The sequence below is a fragment of the Mobula birostris genome, chromosome 24 (genome assembly GCF_030028105.1).
Source record: "Mobula birostris isolate sMobBir1 chromosome 24, sMobBir1.hap1, whole genome shotgun sequence".
NCBI lineage: Eukaryota > Metazoa > Chordata > Chondrichthyes > Myliobatiformes > Myliobatidae > Mobula > Mobula birostris.
In genome coordinates this window covers 11,709,213-11,732,321 of record NC_092393.1, presented here as the reverse complement: position 1 = coordinate 11,732,321, position 23,109 = coordinate 11,709,213, and the positions used below count along the sequence as shown (strand labels likewise).

At 43.3% G+C, this 23,109-nt stretch overlaps 1 protein-coding gene across 3 annotated transcripts in view; it reads right to left on the bottom strand.

Moving 5' to 3' along the window:
• The window catches only part of spata20 (spermatogenesis associated 20), a 489,201-nt gene that overhangs the window by 375,503 nt on the left and 90,589 nt on the right, over positions 1 to 23,109 (bottom strand). For all 3 annotated transcript variants that reach the window (XM_072242745.1, XM_072242746.1, XM_072242744.1), the window contains one exon: positions 8,506 to 8,718. In XM_072242745.1, coding sequence (XP_072098846.1) covers positions 8,506 to 8,718 — 213 coding nt within the window. The remainder of the gene's footprint in view (positions 1 to 8,505; positions 8,719 to 23,109) is intronic.

Genomic DNA, 23,109 nt, shown 5'->3' with positions numbered 1-23,109 from the left:
CTGAGGAAATAGCAGAGGTACTTAATGAATACTTTACTTCAGTATTCACTATGGAGAAGGATCTTGGTGATTGTAGTGATAACTTGCAGCAGACTGAAAAGCTTGAGCATGCAGATATTAAGAAAGAGGATGCACTGGAGCTTTTCGAAAGCATTAAGTTGGATAAGTCACCTGGACCAGATGAGATGTACCCCAGCCTACTGTGGAAGGCGAGGGAGGAGATTGCTGAGCCTCTGGGGATGATCTTTGAATTATCAATGGGGATAGGAGAGGTTCCAGAGGGTTGGAGGGTTGTGAATGTTGTTCCTTTATTCAAGTAAGGGAGTACAGATAGCCCAGGAAATTATAGACCAGTGGGTCTTACTTCAGTGGTTGGTAGGTTGATGGAGAAGATCCTGAGAGGCAGGATTTCTGAACATTTGGAGAGGTATAATATGATTAGGAATAGTCAGCATGGCTTTGTCAAGGGCAGGTTGTGCCTTACGAGCCTGGTTGAATTTTTTGAGGATGTGACTAAACACATTGATGAAGGAAGAGCAGTAGATGTAGTGTATCTGGATTTCAGCAAGGCATTTGATAAGGTATCCCATGCAAGGCTTATTGAGAAAGTACGGAGGGGTGGGATCCAAGGGGACATTGCTTTCTGGATTCAAAACTGGCTTGCCCAAAGAAGGCAGAGTGTGGTTGTAGATGGGTCATATTCTGCATGGAGGTTGGTGACCAGTGGAGTGCCTCAGGGATCTGTTCTGGGACCCATACTCTTCATGACTTTTATAAATGACCTGGATGAGGAAGTGAAGGGATGGGTTAGTAAGTTTGCTGATGACACAAATGTTGGAGGTGTTGTGGATAGTGGGGAGGGCTGTCAGAGGTTACAGCGGGACATTGACAGGATGCAAAACTGGGCTGAGAAGTGGCAGATGGAGTTCAACCCAGAAAAGTGTGAAGTGGTTCATTTTGGTAGGTCAAATATGACGGCAGAATATAGTATTAATAAGACCATAAGACAAAGGAGCACAAATCGGCCATTCAGCCCATCGAGTCTGCTCCACCATTTTATCATGAGCTGATCCATTCTCCTATTTAGTTCCACTCCCCCGCCTTCTCACCATAACCTTTGATGCCCTGGCTACTCAGATACCTATCAATCTCTGCCTGAGATACACCCAATGACTTGTCCTCCACTGCCGCCCGTGGCAACAAATTTCATAGATTCACCACCCTCTGACTAAAAAAATTTCTTAACATCTCTGTTCTGAATGGGCGCCCTTCAATCCTTAAGTCATGCCCTCTCGTACTAGACTCCCACACCATGGGAAACAGCTTTGCCACATCCACTCTGTCCATGCCTTTCAACATCCAAAATGTTTCTATGAGATTCCCCCCCCCCATTCTTCTAAACTCCAAGCAGTACAGTCCAAGAGCGGTCAAACGTTCCTCATATGTTAACCCTCTCATTCCTGGAATCATTCTATTGAATCTTCCCTGAACCCTCTCCAATGTCAGCACATCCTTTCTTAAATAAGGAGTCCAAAACTGCACACAGTACTCCAAGTGAGGTCTTACCAGTGCCTTATAGAGCCTCAACATCACATCCCTGCCCTATATTCTATTCCTCTAGAAATGAATGCCAACATTGCATTCGACTTCTTCACCTGGATGTTAACCTTAAGGTATCCTGCACCAGGACTCCCAAGTCCCGTTGCATCTCAGAACTTTGAATTCTCTCCCCATTTCAATAACAGTCTGCCCGTTTATTTCTTCTGCCAAAGTACATAACCATACACTTTCCAACATTGTATTTCATTTGCCACCTCTTTGCCCATTCTTCCAATTTATCCGTCTCTCTGCAGCCTCTCTGTTTCCTCAGCACTGCCGACCCCTCCACCTATCTTTGTACTATCAGCAAACTTAGCCACAAAGCCATCTATTCCATAATCCAAATTGTTGATGTACAATGTAAAAAGAAGCGGCCCCAACACAGACCCCTGTGGAACACCAATGGTAACCGGCAGCCAACCAGAATAGGATCCCTTTATTCCCACTCTCTGCTTCCTGCCAACCAGCCAACGCTCTATCCACGTATGTAGCTTTCTCGTAATTCCATGGGCTCTTATCTTGTTTAGCAGCCTCATGTGCGGCACCTTGTCAAAGGCCCTCTGAAAATCCAAATACACAACATCCACTGCTCTCCCTTGTCTAGCCTACTGGTAATTTCCTCGAAAAATTGCAATAAGTTGAGTTATGCTGAGTTCTGCCCATCTTATCATATGCCTCCAGGTACTCTGTAACCTCATCCTTGACAATCGACTCCAACAACTTCCCAAACACCGATGTCAAGCTAACAGGTCTATAATTTCCTTTTTGCTTCCTTGCCCCCTTCTTAAATAGCAGAGTGACATTTGCAATCTTCCAGTCCTCCAGAACCATGCCAGAATCTATTGACTTTTGAAAAATCATTGCTAATGCCTCCTCAATCTCCACAGTTACTTCCTGCAGAACACAAGGGTGCATTCCGTCTGGTCCGGGAGATTTAACTACCCTTAGACTATTCAGCTTCCTGAGTATTTTCTCTGTCGTAATTGTAACTGCACACACTTCTCTTCTCTGACACCCTTGAGTGTCCGGTATACTGCTGATGTCTATCTCAGTGAAGACTGATGCAAAATATTCGTTCACTTCCTCCGCCATCTCCTTATCTCCCATTACTATTTCTCCAGCATCATTTTCTATCGGTCCTATATCTACTCTCACCTGTCTTTTATTCTTTATATACTTGAAAAAGCTTTTAGTATCCTCTTCGATACTATTTGCTAGCTTTCTTTCATAGTTCATCTTTTCCCTCTTAATGACCTCCTTTTGTAAGCTTTTAAAAACTTCCCAATCCTCTGTCTTCCCACTAATTTTTGCTTCCTTGTATGCCCTCTCCTTTGCTTTAACTTTGGCTTTGACTTCTCTTGTCAGCCACGGTTGCATCCTTTTTCAATTCAAAAATTCCTTCTTTTTTGGAATATATCTGTCTTGCATCTTCCTCACTTCTCGCATAAACTCCAGCCACTGCTGCTCTGCCATCCTTCCCGCTAGTGTCCCCTTCCAGTCAAATTTGGCCATTTCCTCTCTCATGCCACTATAATTTCCTTTACTCCACTGAAGTACCGACACATCAGATTTCGGCATCTCTTTCTCAAATTTCACGGTGAACTCAATCATGTTATGATCACTGCCTCCTTAGGGTTCCTTCACCTCAATCTCTCTAATCACCTCTGGTTCATTACACAATACCCAATCCAGTACAGCTGATCCCCTAGTGGGCTCAACAACAAGCTGTTCTAAAAAGCCATCTCATAGACATTCTACAAATTCTCTCTCTCTCTCGAGATCCAGTGCCGACCTGATTTTCCCAATCCACTCGCATGTTAAAATCCCCCACAATTATCATATCACTGCCATTCTGGCAAGCCTTTTCTATTTCCTGTTGTAATTTGTAGTCCACATCACTGCAGCTGTTTGAAGGCCTATAAATAACTGCCATCAGGGTCCTTTTACCGCTGCGATTTCTTAGCTCACCCGTGTATCCTTGGATGTTCAGCTCCCAGAGACACACATCCTTTAGCAAAGTCTCAGTGATGGCCACAATATCATACCTGCCAATCTGTAGCTGTACGACAAGATCATCCACCTTATTCCTTATGCTGCGTGCATTTAAGTATAACACCTTAAGACCAGTATTTGGTACTTCTTGCTTTGATTGCACTGTAACTCATCCCAATGGCTGCAAATTTGCCCCATCATCTGCCTATCCTTCCTGACATCTTTACTGCTCACTACCTTAGATTTATTTCTGTTTCTCCCCTCCTCCGCTCTATCATTCTGGTTCCCATCCCCCTGCCAAATTAGTTTAAATCCTGCCCAGCAGCTCTATTAAACCTTCCCGCCAGGATATTGGTCCCCTTCGGGTTCAGGTGTAATCCGTCTTTTCTGAACAGGTCATACTTCCCCCAGAAGAGATCCCAATGATCCAAGAATCTGAAGCCCTGCCCCCTGCACCAGTCTCTCAGCCACGCATTCATCTGCCTGATCCTACTATTCTTGCCCTCGCTAGCACGTGGCACAGGTAGCAATCCTGAGCTTACGACCCTGGAGGTCCTGCTTCTCAGCTTCCTTCCTAACTCCCAGAAATCTCTCTTCAGGACCTCCTCCCTTTTCCTATCTATGTCATTGGTACCAACATGTACCAAGACAGCTGGCTGCTCGCCCTCTCCCTTCAGAATACCCTGAACCCAATCCAAGACATCCCGTACCCTGGCACCTGGGAGGCAACACACCATGAGGGTATCTCTATCAGGCTCAAGGAATCGCCTGTCTGTCCCCCTGACGATGGAATCCCCTATGACTACCGCATTCCTCTTCTCCCTCCTTCCCTCCTACACAACAGCGCCAGGCTCAGTGCCAGAGACCCAGTCACCATGGCCGTCCCCTGTCAGGTCATCCCCCTCAACAGCATCCAAAACGTTGCTAAGGGTGGCAGCCACAGGGGTGCTCTCCACTATCTGGGCATTTCCCTTCCCTTTCCTGACAGTCACCCAGTTTTCTGACCCCTGTAGCCTAGGGATGACTACCTCCCTGTAGCTCCTGTCTATCACCTCTTCACTTTCCCTAATAAGCAGTAGGTCATCAAGCTGCAGCTCCAGATCCCTAACACGGTCTCTGAGGAGCTGCATCTCGGTGCACCTGGCGCAGATGTGGCCATCAGGGAGGCTGGAGGTCTCCCAAGGTTCCCACATCTGACACCCTGAACAAAGCACTAACCCTGCAGACATGCTACCTAATTCTACAGGAATGAAACAAGGAAAAATATGTCAACTCACCCACTTACCTCGCCAAACACACAAACTTTTTAAACTGTCAGCTCATACCGTTAGCTGTGTGAGCCCTGCTGAACAGCGTAGGTGTTCTGCGAAACGATCTCCCAGTCTATGTCGGGTCTCGCCAATATATAGAAGGCCACATCGGGAGCACCGGACGCAGTATATCACCCCAGCCGACTCACAGGTGAAGTGTCGCCTCACGTGGAAGGACTGTCTGGGGCCCTGAATGGTAGTGAGGGAGGAAGTGTAAGGGAATGTGTAGCACCTGTTCCGCTTACAAGGATAAGTGCCAGGAGGGAGATCAGTGGGGAGGGATGGGGGGGACGAATGGACAAGGGAGTCATGTAGGGAGCGATCCCTGCGGAAAGCAGCGGGGGGGGGAGAGAAAGATGTGCTTAGTGGTGGGATCCCATTGGGAGGTGGCGGAAGTTACGGAGAATTATATGTTGGAGCCAGAGGCTGGTGGGGTGGTAGGTGAGGACAAGGGGAACCCTATTCCTAGTGGGGTGGCGGGAGGATGGAGTGGGAGCAGATGTGCGTGAAACGGAGGAGATGCATTTCAGGGCAGAGTTGATGGTGGAGGAAGGGAAATCCCTTTCTTTAAAAAAGGAGGACATCTCCTTCGTCCTGGAATGAAAAGCCTCATCCTGAGAGCAGATGCGGCGGAGACGGAGGAACTGTGAAAAGGGGATGACATTCTTGCAAGAGACAGGGTGAGAAGAGGAATAGTCCAGATAGCTGTGAGAGTCAGTAGGCTTAAAGCAGACATCAGTAGATAAGCTGTCTCCAGAGACAGAGATAGAAAGACCTAGAAAGGGGAGGGAGGTGTCAGAAATGGACCAGGTAAACTTGAGGGCAGGGTGAAAGTTAGAGGCAAAGTTAGTTAAGTCAACGAGCTCAGCATGCGTGCAGGAAGCAGCTCCAATGCAGTCGTTGATGTAGCGAAGGAAAAGTAGGGGACAGATACCAGAATAGGTTTAGAACATAGATTGTTCCACAAAGCCAACAAAAAGGCAGGCATAGCTGGGACCCATACAGGTGCCCATGGCTACACCTTTATTTGGAAGAAGTGGGAGGAGCCAAAGGAGAAATTATTAAGAGTATGGACTAATTCCGCTAGACTGAGCAGAGTGGTGGTAGAGGGGAACTGGTTAGACCCGACGCTGGGAGATCATTTCGCTGAACACCTATGCCCTGTCCGCCAGAGAAAGCAGGATCTCCCAGAGGCCACACATTTTAATTCCACGTCCCATTCCCATTCTGATCTGTCTATCCACGGCCTCCTCTACTGTAAAGGTGAAGCCACACTCAGGTTGGAGGAGCAACACCTTATATTCCGTCTGGATAGCCTCCAACCTGATGGCATGAACATTGACTTCTCAAACTTCTGCTAATACCCCACCTCCCCCTCATACCCCATCCGTTATTTATTTATTTATATACACACATTCTTTTTCTCTCTCTCATTTTTCTCCCTCTGTCCCTCTCACTATACCCCTTGCCCATTCTCTGAGCTCCCCCCACCTTTTCTTTCTCCCTAGGCCTCCTGTCCCATGATCCTCTCATATCCCTTTTGCCAATCAACTGTCCAGCTCTTGGCTCCATCCCTCCCCTTCCTGTCTTCTCCTATCATTTCAGATCTCCCCCTCCCACTTTCAAATCTCTTACTAGCTCTTCTTTCAGTTAGTCCTGACGAAGGGTCTCGGCCCGAAACGACGACTGTACCTCTTCCTAGAGATGCTGCCTGGCCTGCTGCGTTCACCAGCAACTTTTATGTGTATTGCTTGAAATTCCAGCATCCGCAGATTTCCTCGTGTTTGCCCTAACAAGCTAATTAAGATCTGAGACTCTGGTAAAAGTTATCTGAGAGCTCAAATCTCTTGGGGTGCCCAAACTTTTGCATGGTGCTCCTTTCCTTTTTTCACTCTAAAATTGTACAAGACAAAAATAATACACTAATCTTGTTTAAAATGTTGAAAAGAATGTTTCATCTTTAACTTTATGACCTTTGGAGATCAGTTCATCTTCTACTCACTTAACTATACACAGTAACAGAAATTTTGACCAGGGGTGCCCAAGCTCTTGCATGCCAGTTTACATAGGACCCTGGTCAGACCCCACTTGGAGTATTGTGCTCAGTTCTGGTCGCCTCACTACAGGAAGGATGTGGAAGCCATAGAAAGGGTGCAGAGGAGATTTACAAGGACGTTGCCTGGATTGGGGAGCATGCCTTATGAGAATAGGTTGAGTGAACTCAGCCTTTTCTCCTTGAAGTGACAGAGGATGAGAGGTGACCTGATAGAGATGTAAAAGATGATGAGAGGCATTGATGATGTGGATAGTCAGAGGCTTTTTCCCAGGGCTGAAATGGCTGCCACAAGAGAACACAGGTTTAAGTTGCTGGAGAGTAGGTACAGAGGAGATGTCAGGGCTAAGTTTTTTACTCAGAGTGAGTGCGTGGAATGGGCTGCCGGTAACGGTGGTGGAGGCGGATATGATTGAGTCTTTTAAGAGACTTTTGGATAGGTATACGGAGCTTAGAAAAATAGAGGGCTTTGGGTAAGCCTAGTAATTTCTAAGGTAGGGATATGTTTGGCACAACTTTGTGGGCCGAAGGGCCTGTATTGTGCTGTAGGTTTTCTATGTTTCTATGTTTCTAAATAGAGCATTGCATGCACCATTAATAAAGATGTAAATCTACTTTCTCTTAAATTTATATAACTGCCTTGAAAATAAAGGAATGAAGCATATTGAATGTTAAAATGTGACCTTACCAAAGGTGACAAATTGATGTGATATACTCTCCTGGAATACTAGCTCAGTTGTATTATACAAAGAAGTTCTGCCATAACATGCATCAAAATGTATCCAAAATACATAAAGCTGCAGTGGTGAAAAGGTGACCTGGGAATCCAGCCATGAGACAATCCTCAATGTGGATTTCAGGTGGCTTAGGTCTAAACATGCTCTCTCTCTTTCTCTTCATTATAATGGTTCTTAAAATAATCTGTATATACTGGGGAATTGTTGGCCCTTTCACTAAAACATACATAGATTTAATGCTGACTGTAGCTTCTAGATACTGACTTAAGAAAGGTGTCATATATCATACAGAGCAGAGACAGAACTAAGTTCCCTTTACATTGTACCACTCGTCACTTCGGCATGAAAGATACTGTGAATTAAATGGATCATCTTGCAATACATAATACCTTTATGACCCAAAGCATTTTTAAAGCAACATCAAACAGCCAAACGGTCACAGAAACGTTGGTCAACCCTTCCTCAGCTGGATCCACCTATCACTTGCCAGTTTTCTCCTCACCCCTTCCTCTCACCTCTTTATACTCTCGAACCAAAACACTGAGTCTCACTTTCCCTCTATTGATGCAACCTGAACCACGCAGTTCTTCCAGCAGCCTATTTTTTGCACAGAGCTGAGACCTACGGTGTCATGTCAGCTCAAGTATCAGATTATTCTGACAGTTTAATCATTTGTGGAAGATAAAAGATAACTCATATTTTAAACACTGTCCCTATCCTATACATTTGGCACAAAATACGTTCCTGCCCTCAGGATGTATTGAAGTTTTCTTCTTCTTTATAATCCCCAGAGTTTATCTTACACTTAACGTACCTGTGCTGGTTCAACATTCCCATTGCTTTTCACACCATAATGATAGGCAAAGACATCTGCCATGGTTATGCTTTGGGTGGCCTCTGAGACGGGATCTGGGAGAAGCTCTCTGATTTCTTGCTCAGTCCACACACAAAATGCTCCTTCTTTTTTCTCAGTCGAGTTGGCTGAAGCGTATGAATCTGCATCTTCGGCACTATAGAAGCCCCCTGACTGTGGGAGGAGAAAGTGTTAGTCATAGTTAAAAAACACATAACAGGTTCATCAACAATACATGGAGTACATTATTCTCACATTTTCTAATTCAACAAACCATTAGCAGCACTGTTTTAAGATTGACAGGACAAAGGTTAGTATCTTTGGTTCCTGCCAAAATCCATGTATCCTTGTCATTAATACCTTTACTATTAATACCATTAATAAGCAGTTGTATAGCTAAGTGTATCGGTGAGATGTATGGGTCTGAAAAATAGATACGGCAAGGAAATGGTTAACAGTTAGGAATTTATGGGTCTGTTCTGTTTTGAAAGTCTACCTGCACGTTGGACAAATTGACCCTTGATACTAGATAAGGGGAGAACAAAGTGACTCTGGTCTACCTGATAACATGGCCTGAAAGCATACTAAAAGTGCTGATTTGTGTAAAAGTAATTAATCACCTTGTCTCTAAAGGATGTTTTTTTACGTTGTTTGGTTGTAAGATTAATAGAATGCATTGTCCCTGAGGAGGCAGAGGCCACCTGTTGAAGGTCACCCGACTAAAAGGTTACTGTCGTGTAAACGTCGGATTGGATGCCTCGCCCCTACCAGCTGGACTAGGAGGTTGCGATAGTGCTATTAAAGGTAGGCAAGTTCTTTCTTGGGCAGACCACTCACCTGAGTCCCACCTTCGGGTCGAGCAGCTGAACCGGTGCCAAGGACCTCCACCCTAGCCAGTCCATGGTCGATTGCCTGCCTCAGGGACCCCGCTGACGTTGCTAGATATACTCGGCGGTGTAGACTACGAGGGGTTAAGTTAGCCCTTCCTATTAGTGGTGTAGGTAGTGTATAATATAAGCCATTTCTCGCAACTCTCTATTTTTTCCTTCTCTGTATTAACAATAAAGTGAGTCTCGGAGGAACTACCGAGTCTGGGTCCATTTGATCAAGCGAAACCAAATAGTTACAGCATTCACTTGTTACGGTTATACTTATTTGGGTATCAGTTTTTGTGGAACAGCAGTCTATCCAAACTCAAGATGATTGTTAATCACACATCATTCCCATTATAAAGATACGATGCTTCCACAGCCGGTATTACCTGCCACCATTACTGCTTATGCAACTTGCTACTAGAAATGCATCAAAGCAAAAGGTGAACAGGGCCAAGGAAGTTCAGATGACTTCAAGTTCACCAAGTGTGGAAGATGGAGGAGAGTCAAGGCAGGCAACAAAATCATGGATAAGCCTTGTGGACTTGGGTTTGATCTCTACAGCTTCAATAGCTTGACCTTTATCTATACCAGTCATCCAAACATGATATTGGCTGTGCTTGATTGTTGCTGGGAATGAAGGATGTGCCCCACGTGACTTGCAGGACACATTTTCCTGATCTGCACTTTACAACTTCTACATTCTCTTTGTTCTCACGCTGTGACTGTTGCCGTTCACCTGAATGACTAGATAACATTATCCCTGTGGTCAACCTGGATTTACCTACTGGAGACAAGACGTCAACCCACCCTCCATGTCTTCTTCTATCTCCTTCCCAGTGCTGACAATGGGTCTTCAACCTCAAATGTGAACTGTTTCCCTTTCCACAGAGCAGCCTGACTTGATAAACATTTCCATCATTTTCTGTTTTTATTATGTGATTAAAATACATGCCTGGCTGGAGTGGAAGCCTACAAAATTCATGCCCTTGCCTTGACCAAGATTTCAATATCAGCCAGTGCTAACCATTTACTTCCAACACAATCCAGCATAAATATAACATGGCACAACGCTTTACAGTCCAAGTGACAAGGGTTCAATTCCTGCTGCTGCCTGTAAGAAATTTATATGTTCTCCCTGTGACCACATGGGTTTCCTTTGGGTGCACCAGTTTCTTGCCCACAGTCCAAAGATGTACTGGTGGCAGGTTAATTGGTCATTGTAAATTGTCCCACAAGTAGGCCAGGGTTAAATCAGGGAATTGCTCAAAAGGCCTATTCTGCACTGTATCTCAATAAATAAATCAATCAAACAATCCACTCTCTTAGCACTTCATCCACCATGTACAACATTCGTCCATTCTCTCTCCCAACATACAACTGCCTCTTACCCACCATCCCCAACTATACTGAGCACAATCTACATTATACACTGCTCAATCTCCAAAGGCCTCTTCAGAAACACTTCCCAACTCTTTGACCTCTGCCAACTAAAAGATAAAATGTAACAGGCGAATGGGGAAGACAATCGCCACATTACACAACATCTCAACCTGAAAATATATAAGACCATAAGGCAAAGGAGCAGAAGTCGGCCATTCGGCCCATCAAGTCTGCTCCACAATTTTTTCATGAGCTGATCCATTCTCCCATTTAGTCCCACTCCCCCACCTTCTCACCATAACCTTTGATGCCCTGGCTACTCAGATACCTATCACTCTCTGCCTTAAATACACCCAATGACTTGGCCTCCACTGCTGCCCGTGGCAACAAATTCCATAGATTCACCACCCTCTGACTAAAAAAATTTCTTTGCATTTCTGTTCTGAATGGGCACCTTTCAATCCTTAAGTCATGCCCTCTTGTACTAGACTCTCCCATCATGGGAAACAACTTTGCCACATCCACTCTGTCCATGCCTTTCAACATCCGAAATGTTTCTATAAAGTCTCACCTCATTCTTCTAATTCCAAGGAATACAGTCCAAGAGCAGACAATCGTTCCTCATATGTTAACCCTTTCATTCCCGGATTCATTCTAGTGAATCTTCTCTGCACCCTCTCCAACGTCAGCACATCCTTTCTTAAATAAGGAGACCAAAACTGCCCACAGTACTCCAAGTGAGGTCTCACCAGCACCTTATAGAGCCTCAACATCACATCCCTGCTCCTATACTCTATTCCTCTAGAAATGAATGCCAACAGTGCACTCGTCATCTTCACTACCGACTCAACCTGGAGGTTAACCTTAAGGGTATCCTGTACGAGGACTCCCAAGTCCCGTTGCATCTCAGAACTTTGAATTCTCTCCCCATTTAAATAATAGTCTGCCCGTTTATTACTTCTGCCAAAGTGCATAACCGTACACTTTCCAACATTGTACTTCATTTGCCACTTCTCTGCCCATTCTTCCAATCTATCCAAGCCTCTCTGCAGACACTCCGTTTCCTCAGCACTACCAGCCCCTCCACCTATCTTCGTATCGTCAGCAAACTTAGCCACAAAGCCATCTATTCCATAATCCAAATCGTTGATGTACAATGTAAAAAGAAGCTGTCCCAACACGGACCCCTGTGGAACACCACTGGTAACCGGCAGCCAACCAGAATAGGATCCCTTTATTCCCACTCTCTGTTTCCTGCCAATCAGCCAACGCTCTATCCACGTATGTACCTTTCCCGTAATTCCATGGGCTCTTATCTTGTTAAGTAGCCTCATGTGTGGCACCTCGTCAAAGGCCTTCTGAAAATCCAAATATACAACATCCACTGCATCTTGCATCTCCCTTGGCTAGCCTACTTGTAATTTTCTCAAAAAATTGTAATAGGTTTGTCAGGCAGGATTTTCCTTTAAGGAATCCATGCTGAGTTCTGCCTATCTTGTCATATGTCTCCAGGTACTCTGTAACCCCATCCTTGACAACCGACTCCAACAACTTCCCAACCACCGATGTCAAGCTAACAGGTCTATAATTTCCTTTTTGCTTCCTTGCCCCCTTCTTAAATAACAGAGTGACATTTGCAATCTTCCAGTCCTCTGGAACCATGCCAGAATCCATTGACTTTTGAAAGATCATCGCTAATGCCTCCGCAATCGCCACAGCTACTTCCTTCAGAACACGCGGGTGCAGTCCATCTGGTTCGGGAGATTTATCTACCTTTAGACTATTCAGCTTCTGAAGTACTTTCTCTGTCGTAATTGTGACTGCGCACACCCCTCTTCCCTGCCACCCTTGAGTGTCCGGTATACTGCTGACGTCTTCCTCAGTGAAGACTGATGCAAAATACTCGTTCAGTTCCTCCGCCATCTCTTTATCTCCCATTACAATTTCTCCAGCATCATTTTCTATCGGTCCTATATCTACTCTCACCTGTCTTTTACTCTTTATATACTTGAAAAAGCTTTTAGTATCCTCTTTGATATTATTTGCTAGCTTCCTTTCATAGTTAACCTTTTCCCTCTTAATGACCTTCTTAGTTTCCCTTTGTAAGCTTTTAAAAACTTCCCAATCCTCTGTCCTCCCACTAATTTTTGCTTCCTTGTATATTTAACTTTGGCTTTGACTTCTTTTGTCAACCACGGTTGCATCCTTTTTCCATTCGAAAATTTCTTCTATTTTGGAATATACCTGTCTTGCACCTTCCTCACTTCTCGCATAAACTCCAGCCACTGCTGCTCTGCCATCTTTCCTGCCAGTGTTTGAAATTACTTACAGTACCTTTGCTTATAGATTTCATGATCTCAGAATATTGAATCAGATTGATTACTGTTGTTTTATATGATGCGAGATTTGTTGTTTTGCAGCAACAGTACAGTGTGAAGACATACAATTACTATAAATTACAAAATAAATAAATAGTGCAAAATATTAATAATGAGATTGTTTCCGGACCGTTCAGAAACCTGAAGGCAGAGAGGAAAACGCTGTTCCTGAATCATTGAGAAGTCTTCAGGCTCCTGAACCTTTAATGGTAGTAACGAGAAAAGATTTTCACAAACAATTCAACCAAGCCAGCCAACATCATTTAATAAAAAATTGATCATCCAGAGTCAAGAGAGGAAAACCTGGAGATGAAGCATGTATGGATTTCCAGAAAGCGTTTAACAAAAGTGCCACGTAAAAGCCTGGTGCATAAGAACTCAGAGCTCTGGGAGAAGTGTAGCAACATGGATTGAAGATAGGTTATCACTAGTTGACAGAGTCAGTAAATGTGCATTTTCAGGTTGGAAGGATTGATGTTTCTAGTGGTGTGCCACAAAGATCAGGTTTTCCATTCTCAGTTACTTGATATACAGGAGCGTGACACACCAGTTTGTTCAGGGGCGTTGCAGCAACAACCTCGCACTCAGTGCAAAATTAGTCAGCTCCATCATGGCTGCTTGTCTCCATAGTATCCAAGACATCTTCAAGGAGTGGTGTCTTAAGAAGGCAGTGTCCATCATTAAGGACCCCCACCACCCAGTACATACCGTCTTCTCATTATCATCAAGAAGGAGGTACAGAAGCCTAAAGGCACACACTCAGTGATTCAGGAACAGTTTCTTCACCTCTGCTATCCAATTTCTAAATGGGAATTGAACCCATGAATACTACCTCACTACTTTTTTATTTCTGTTTTTGCACTACTTAATTTTAACTTAACTATTTAATTGGTGTATATATTATATATTTACTGTAATTCAGATTTTTTTCTCTATATTTATTATGTATTTCATTGTACTGCTGCCGTAAAGTTAACAAACTTCACGACATATGCCGGTGATAGTAAATCTGATTCTGATATACATGAATGACCTGGAGGAGGGTGCAGACTGCAATGCATCCAAGTTTACCAATAACATGAAAACAGATGGGGTGAGGATATTTGGACTGTGCAACAGGATAAATATAACTTGAAAGAGTGGGTGAAAATTTTTTGAGTGGGTGTTACCTAATGTGGGAAAGTGTAAGGTTGCGCATTCCAGTAATAAATCTAATGGCAGTCTATTATCATAATGGACAGGGATTGAGTGAAATGATTGTACGACAGGAATCTGGATGCTTCTGTGCCTGCATCATAAATGTTAGCAAGCAAGTACAATGAGTAGTTAGGAAGGCAAATATCAGCCTTAATTCTGAGGGGTTAGTTTAGAAATAGGAAAATATTGTTATAACTATACTGGTCACATGGAGTACCTCTCCCTAATTTTGGGATATACTAGAACTGGAAACAATCCAAAAGTGATGTACCGGCTTAGTCCTCGGGGTAAGAGGTTGTTTCATCATTAGCTGCTAAAGAAGCTGCATCTGTACTCTTTGATATTTGAAAGGCTCAGTTGTTATTTTATTGAAACATATAAAATCCTAAGGACAGACATTGAGATGATTCAACTAATGAGAGTCTTTCAAACAAGTAACATAGCTACAGGATAAGGGAAAGGTCTGTTAAAACTGAGATGCACAGGAATTTTTTCTCACAGCAAGAGGTGATTTTCTGAAGCTCTGTACTACGGAGACTTACCGAGGTCAGGGCAACCGGCACAGAACATGAGTTGAGAGCTAGGGCACTTCAGCAATGAGCAGACTGAACGGCAGGAATCCTACTCTATTTTCTTGTATTCTTATGCTCCAAGAATTTTTGAGATGTGGTAACTTTTGCAATGCTGTTTATGTGAGACGTAACAAGATTCCATCAATAGCAATGTGATAAAGACCAGACAATCTGTGAAGGGACTGGATGTTTAAGGTGTTGGAAGAATAAGAAATGATGGACGGTGTATGCTAAAAAGGGCCACTTCTCAAAGAAAAACTAAAAGTACAATGTCTGTCTTGCAGAAACATTCCTGCTGTTCCTGTATGACATTTCTATTTCCTCACATCAACGATCTTCACCACCTCTCTACTACAACCATTAATCATCACACACACAATACCAGACTTTGATCTCATTATCCCAAGCTGACTTGAGCACAAGTTCTAAATGCAGAAGGCAGCCATCTCAACTTTCTTTCTTCCCCCAGAACATAATAAAGAGCATACTTTTTCCCGAGCAGAGTACAATTTACCTTGAAAGAAAAGAATTTCTTCACATTAATAATTGAGCAACTTTGAATTACTTGGCTATTTGAAGTCCACAAAAAGGCACAATGTAATGAGTTGACTGGCACTGGAAGCCAGGTCTTCTTTGCTGTATCACAGCAATCAGAATGTTATACTAATGTAAACATTCCCATTGAGAGTGCCTTATGTTGCTCTCTCAGATGGTAGACAACCTCTGGTTTAGAAGATTCAGGATCAAAGGTTCATTCAGGAATTTTGATGTGTAAAAATATTCTGCTTGTTTCTGTAATGGTCTTTATGGTTTCTTCCATTCACTGAAGAGTCTTGTAACACTGGCTACTCCGTTCCACTCCAGCTGCCTTAATATTGCACAATCTAAGTTACTGATTTACTTGCTATTTTCACCCAAAAATCTCATTAATTCTAGAATCACAGTAAATTCAAGACATGGGAGGAGGCCATTTGATCCATCATATCTGTGTCAGCTAAAAATAAGTGTTGCTACATCAAATCCCACCTTCTAGGAATAATTCATAGTATTGCAGGTTAAGGCCTGAGTATCCACTTCAACTTGGATGGAAAAGATATTCATGTCTGATCTAGCACTATAACTAGTTACGTTAAATCCATACCCCTGGCTTTTGACAGCTCAGCTGTGAGAAAAAGGTTCTTCCTACTTAGTCAGTCCAGACCACTCATAATTCTAATGATTCAATTGTCTCCTTTCAGCCTCCTGTTCCAAACAAATCTATCAAATCTGTCCTCACTGTTACAATTTTCCAGTCCTGGCAACATACTCATAGATCTCCTCTGCACTCCCTCCAGCAGAATAACCTGTAATATGGTAATCAGAACTTTACACAGTAGTCAGGCTGTGGCCTTCTGAGTGTTCTATTCCAGCACAGCCTCTCTGTACTTATGCAATTAATAAAACATCCCAGGTGGCTTTTTAACTATCTTGTCCATCTGCCCTGATGCTATTAATGACCTGTGGACTTTCACTCTAGTATTGTTTTTTCCCCTCCACGTTTCCCAATATCCTTTCTTTTATTGTACACTCCCTTACACTATACACCACCCCAAATGTATTACATCCCTGAATTAAATTCTATTTGACACTTGCTGCCCAACTGGCTAGACCATTTACAGCACATCCTCCTGAAGTCATAAATTATCTTCCTTGACGTCGGCCAAAGGGCCAAGCTCCTTACTGTGCTCTTAGATTGAGACTAATGACATGACTATATAGAGCAAAAAGCAATGGCACTGAGTATTGAGAAAACTCACTAGTCCAAACACAAAACAACCATCAATCATTACCATTTGCTTTCTGCTACTGAGCCAGTTATGGAGTCCCTTGGAGTTTATGCCGCTTTGCTCTTTTGACCATGCAAAAGCTTGTGGTGAAAGCTATGTAGATTATAACAAAGGCATTGCCCTTATTCTCTATAACCTCATTAAAAAATTAGTCATACACAATTTCCCTTAATAAATTAATGTTAACATTCCTTGATTAATCTATCGCTTTATAAATGAAAGTTCATTGTGTCCTTTAGAATAGATTTCAATAACCTGCCCACCAGTGAAGCTTGGCTAAATGGCCTATTATCCCTTGTTCCCTTTACAAACAGTGATTAAAAACTTCAGCTGTTGCCCAATCCCAGCATTGCTCTTGTAGCCAGGGGTGATTGAAGATGATGGTCAAAATCTCTACAATTGTCTCTGCTGCTTCTTAAAATATTTTGGGAGATATTTCATCCAGGCCTGAGGTAACACTAAAATGCTAAACCCTTAATACTTCATCATTTAGTCTGTTCCTGCCATTCAGTGTTTCACAGCAACACGCACACAATGCTGGAAGAACTCGCAGTTCAAGGAGCATCTATGGAAATGAATAAATGTTTGATATTTCAGGTCCAGACACTTCTGCAGGACTGAAGAAGTGTGAAGTTTTCTTTGGAAGGAGGAGGGAAGGATGCCAGAATAAAAAGCCTAACAGATCTCAATACAAATATAAAATCAATACATTCCCTTGTTTTCTGGAAATACAGCTGCAAAATAATTAATAAAAATCTATCCACAAACTCCACCTGCATAAATTGATCAACTTTTTGGTCCCTAATAAGTTCTACTCTTTCCCTAGATATCCTCATTCGTTCTCAATTTATCTTTGGACACTTCCTTGATTATTTCCTCTGAAATGTATTACAAATGCATTTTGCATTCTTGAGCTCATGATAGAGTCCCCATTTTAGGGTTGGGTAGGCTGGGAAGAGTTGGATTAAACATGCAGTTGGGCTGATTATGACATGGTCCACCTGAGATTATATTTTACCTCTTGGTAACCCAGGCAGAATATTTTATGTTCCCTCCCTCTCCTTCTATTTCCCACCTTCTAGCATGCAATAAGAGACATCCCCTACATATTTACTGACAGTTCTTGAGCTGGAATCTTTCATCTTCTGTGTTTCATTATTTATTCCTCCCACTAATCGGAAACAAATGGAATAAAAGAAGCTTACCAGAGAAGAAGAATATACCCCAGTATCAAAGTTCACAAAGAAAACTTCACACTAAAGAGCCTATAACACCCAGGACAAAAAAAAACGGCACTTGAAACAAAAAAGGAAGTAATGTACAGTATAAGGATGTTAACTGTTCATCAGTCCTCATCTTTTACCTTACAGACAAGCTCTGATTGCAAGTACTATGTAATATCTAGGATGAAGATAACTGCCTTGACTCAGGGGTGGCTTTCTTGGTCAGAGTCAAGGTTTCCAAGCTCACTCCAGAGGCCTAAACAAAAAAATACTCTAATGCAGTACAAAGGGAGTACTAGAATGTCCAAAATACAATCTCTCAGATGATACCTTCAACAAAAGTCCGAAGTATGTAAATGATCGCTCAATATTACTCAAAGGTCAGAGTTCTCCCTTGTGACTAAACCAACACAATTTAACTGTTTTTTTTGTAATTTAACAAAGGTCTAAGATATGAAACATTGATGTTACTCTTCCCACAAATGCAGCTTAACCTGCTGAGTGCTTCCAGCATGTTCTGTTACGTTATTATCTCTTTACTGTCTCTGCAGTTTACTGGACTTTTCTGTTTGCAAATAGACTATCAACCTTTTACACTTCAACAGTTTTACATGACAAAAGTGGTTACATAATTATCTCATGAAACAATTGTGCCATTTTAAGTGCTTGTAAATGCAAATTCCATCCCATTTTTGGCTGTATTGGTGCTGACAGGTGGCAATAATGGTTTGAGTTAAAAATGAAATTTAACAAGCTCCTACAGTGCATGTATACAAATTCCTGAAATTGATGAGAGCTCACATCTAAAATACCAAATGGTTCAACAGTTACATTTAATATCAGAGAATGCATATAATATACAACCTGAAATTCTTACTCTCCGCACATCCGTGGAACAAATTTGTGCCTTTCCACACTTTCTCAATATGGAGACACAAGAGATGCTGGAAATTTTGAGCACACACACACAAAATATTGGAAGAATCCAGCAGGTCAGGCAGCATATATGGAAGAAAATGAACAGTGTTTCCGGCTGAGACCCCTCATCCCTTCACAGTTGCTGTTTGACTTTCTGAGTTCCTCTAGCATTTTCTGTGTGTGTGCTCAAAATTTCCAGGATCTCTTGTGTCTCCAAATTCCGAAATCTGTTTGGGAACTTCCTGATGAACCAGTGGGCTTGAATTTGAGGTTAGAATTTCCTTTTGTATCATCTCATTATCACATTGATTTTTTACAGTAGCTTGCTATGTCCACATTTGCCTCATTGCCTATAATTCAAAAGTACTTTCCTGATCACAAATAACATTTGTGATATCCTGGGGTTCTGACAGCCATAATATAAATCCTAGAGTTTCTAGCAGTGAGCAGGATATCTCTGACATTCATTCTGCAATTAAAGAAAGAAAGAAAACCCTTGTAATTTGCAAAACATATTTCCAAATTCTCAGTGCTTTCCACATAATCAATTATTGAAAGTGCTGTGACTGCAGCAATGCAGACACGCACAGCAATTACTTTGCAGAAAGATATCAAAGGCCGCAATCAATTACTTGGCTTTTGTCTGTGTAAAAAAACATTTGGGAAGAACAGCAGGAGAACTCCTTGCATCATGCTGCCTTTTCTCCTTGGAGTGACGGAGGATGAGAAGTGACCCAATGGAGGTATATAAGATGATGAGAGGCACTGATCGTGTGGATAGTCAGAGGCTTTTTCCCAGGGCTGGAATGGTTGCCACAAGAGGACACAGGTTTAAGGTGCTGGGGAGTAGGTACAGAGGAGATGTCAGGGCTAAGTTTTTTACTCAGAGAGTGGTGAGTGCGTGGAATGGGCTGCCGGCAACGGTGGTGGAGGCGGATACGACAGGGTCTTTTAAGAGACTTTTGGATAGGTACATGGAGCTTAGAAAAATAGAGGGCTATGGGTAAGTCTAGTAATTTTTAAGGTAGGGACATGTTCGACACAACTTTGTGGGCCAAAGGGCCTGTATTGTGCTGTAGGTTTTCTATGTTTCTATGCTGGGCCACTGGTTCATAAGCAGGCATTCCTCCAACTACAGAAACAGGTGAGAGGTTCCCCTATCCTCATCTTCCAAGGACAAAGGATAGCAGTCATGCAACACTGCATGAAATGCCAACACTACTGAGTGCTGCTGGAAATTAAAGCCTGTACAAGAGTTATGGTGACAACTACTGGACTTGGCACATACTAGCCATGGTAATGCAAAATCCAGATTGTATCAACAGCCACGAATTACTACAGCATCTCCTCAATGAGAAGGCAAATTCTTACAATGTCTAGTTCTCTCAAAGGGTGTTCCAGATTCCAGTACTGACTTGTATCAAAATTATCAAACTTCTGATGACAGGGTGCAAAAGCAAAGCAAAACCTTATTAAGGCACTCCTCAGATGCACTGTTACAATAATGGACTTACAGATGAGAGGGTGCCCATACATGCAGAACAAAAGTTATGGGGAGACAATAATTTTTGTTCTCCTCAAACTGGGTTAAAGGGGAGACTTGATCGATGGGTTAAACATTTTGTAAGATTTTTATAGGGTTTTTTTGGAGGAACTGACTTCACTGTGTTACGTACCCCGTAACTGGGTTGCCAAACCAGCAGAAATGGATCACTCAGTTGGAGACTGGATTACTAGAACTAAGAAAGTTTTATTAAAGAAACAAGCAACACAGTAATCGAAAGGATAATAAATGCAACAGTTCAGCAATGATAATCACACATGTGCACAGAATTAAGATAACAGCATCAATCAAGCTCTATCGTTGTCTAGGGATAAATGACCAATTTCAAAGTGACACAAAGTTCAGTCCAATTTAGTAGTTCAGTTCACAGTAATCGTTGCCATGGCGATGGACAACGTGGGGGGAGAGAGAGAGAGAGAGAACGGGAACGACTGATCATTCAGACACGGCTTCCACTCACAGACCGGCGATATGGCTCACAAGCAGCTTTTGGGCAGGTCCTTGGTGATGTCACCTGAGGTCACCGACTGTGACCCCTCCTCCAGATACGGTCGATCCTCTGTAGTGAACTCGGCACCCAAGCAAGGGCGAACACACACCGGGTTCCCGCTGATCGTACCTTTCCACCCTGTGCGTTGTCTGGTACTTCCCACCGACTCGTGAGAGGCGCACCGCTTCCAGGGTCTCGTTACCTCGGGTGTCATGTGTGTCCTGCCTTAGCGAACTTGTCCCTTTTTATCCCCCTGCTGGGGTATCGCCTGTCCATCACTTCAAACAGTTCAGGGTTCAAAGGGGGAGCCGCTCCAGACAGCTCTCTCTCTCCCGTCCCTTCATTACACATCTCCAGATGCTGTTTCATTGTGTTCCTTATCTCTCTCTTGAAGACAGGTGGCAGCCCAACTGCTGATCACACAGGACAGCTAACATCTTATCTATGTGTATTCTCGTCACACTTCCCCCTCTTTAAGGATTTTTACCGGGAGGTAAAAATTACAAACATGAATACATTATTTGATACACGCACAAATATACATCTTTATCAGCTATTTGGCTAACACAGCGAGTTTGAAGTTGTCAACACCTTTGACAGACAGTCATCGCATTTTCTGTTCCTTTTACATGTGTTATTAATAATCCCTTAGACCAGGCTCCAACTCAGCAAACTTCATAGTGGCCAAAAACACTGATGAATTTCGATCAATGTAACCTCTCATTTGGTTTTGTCCCGGACCACAATAACAAGGGTCGTCCCATTCCGACTCAGTTTTCTCTCGCAAGGGCTTAGTAGGAGAGGGAGGGGTAGTGACCGCAGAGTTATTGCAAAACTTCCTACAGTACCCCACCATCTCCAAGAGCCTTCTGAGGGCCCTCTTGTCTGTCGGGGTTGGGAGGTCAGCGATAGCCTGCACTGTAGCTTGCATCGCTGCCAGCTGCCCCTGTGTCACCACAATTCCCAGGTAAGTGACCCTCGTGTGGCCGAATTCATTTTTTTCGAGGTTCACTATCAAGCTGGCTTCAGACAGCCGTATTAAATTGCCAATACACACCTCTGTGTTCATCAGCCCTTTAGTCACTGAGTTACTCATTATATATGAATGCTGTTTGCTAGGCTGACCTATTGTAACAGACATCACCCAACATCCCAGTTCTTTGCATCACCTCGGGACAATCAAGCACACGGGTGCGAGTCGTTTAATTACTTCTGCTAAAGATTCGCTTTGTTCGGGGATTAAGGGAGAGACCTTATCAGTAGACCTGGCCAAAACAATAGCCTTCTCCCATCTGATCGATCCCATACTAATCTTTTCAAAATGGTTTTTTCCTCTTATCAGGGGGCCCCTAGCTTCATTGATTTCCACGCTAACACCGACTAGGTTTGTTAGCATATCAAAAACCGGTGACCATCTCAGTTTGCGTCGTTCATGATCAATAACATTCTTCCCCCTGGGCAGCCGGCAAACCTCTTTCATGATTCCACCAACTGTTTCCTCCAGCACCGCAAAATGTCCACCGGGGGGTACCTCGTGGGCCATGTTAAAAACCTCATCCCCATAACTCTTTTGCACCACCTCCCACTCCTCATCTACGGGTACTGTACTTGATTTTCCTTTTTTCCTTAGCACTTCCTCCTCCACACAATAGCCTACTAGTTCCCTTGTTAAAGCTGTGTCAGAAAGAGCTGTCTCTGCCAAAACCATCAGCCCCTCGTCTCGCTCCTGCGTCGGCACAAATTCTTTCCTGGCTACTGCTATGTCTGTCCCAGCTCCCTCACTGCCTCTTGTCTCACTACACTCTTTCTTTCCATTTTCTACCCTCTTCTCATACAAGGTTGGCAGAAACGTGTCAGCTAAATTTACTACCGTGGTCCCATGATGAACCTGTGAGTCCAGGGGCGGGGCCTCAATGCTGGCAGGCTGACCTGTCAATCTCACGACTGGGAACACGATTCCCCCGGCGATGTCATTACTGAGCAAGACTTCCACGCCTTTCATCGGTAATTCGGACCTCACCCCGATTGTGACTAGTCCAGAGACCAGGTTGCTTTGTAAGTGTATCTGGTGCAAAGGGACTGACTCTGTCCCTTCCCCAACACCTTTGACCTCTACCTCCCCAGTCTGGGTCTCTGAGCTAA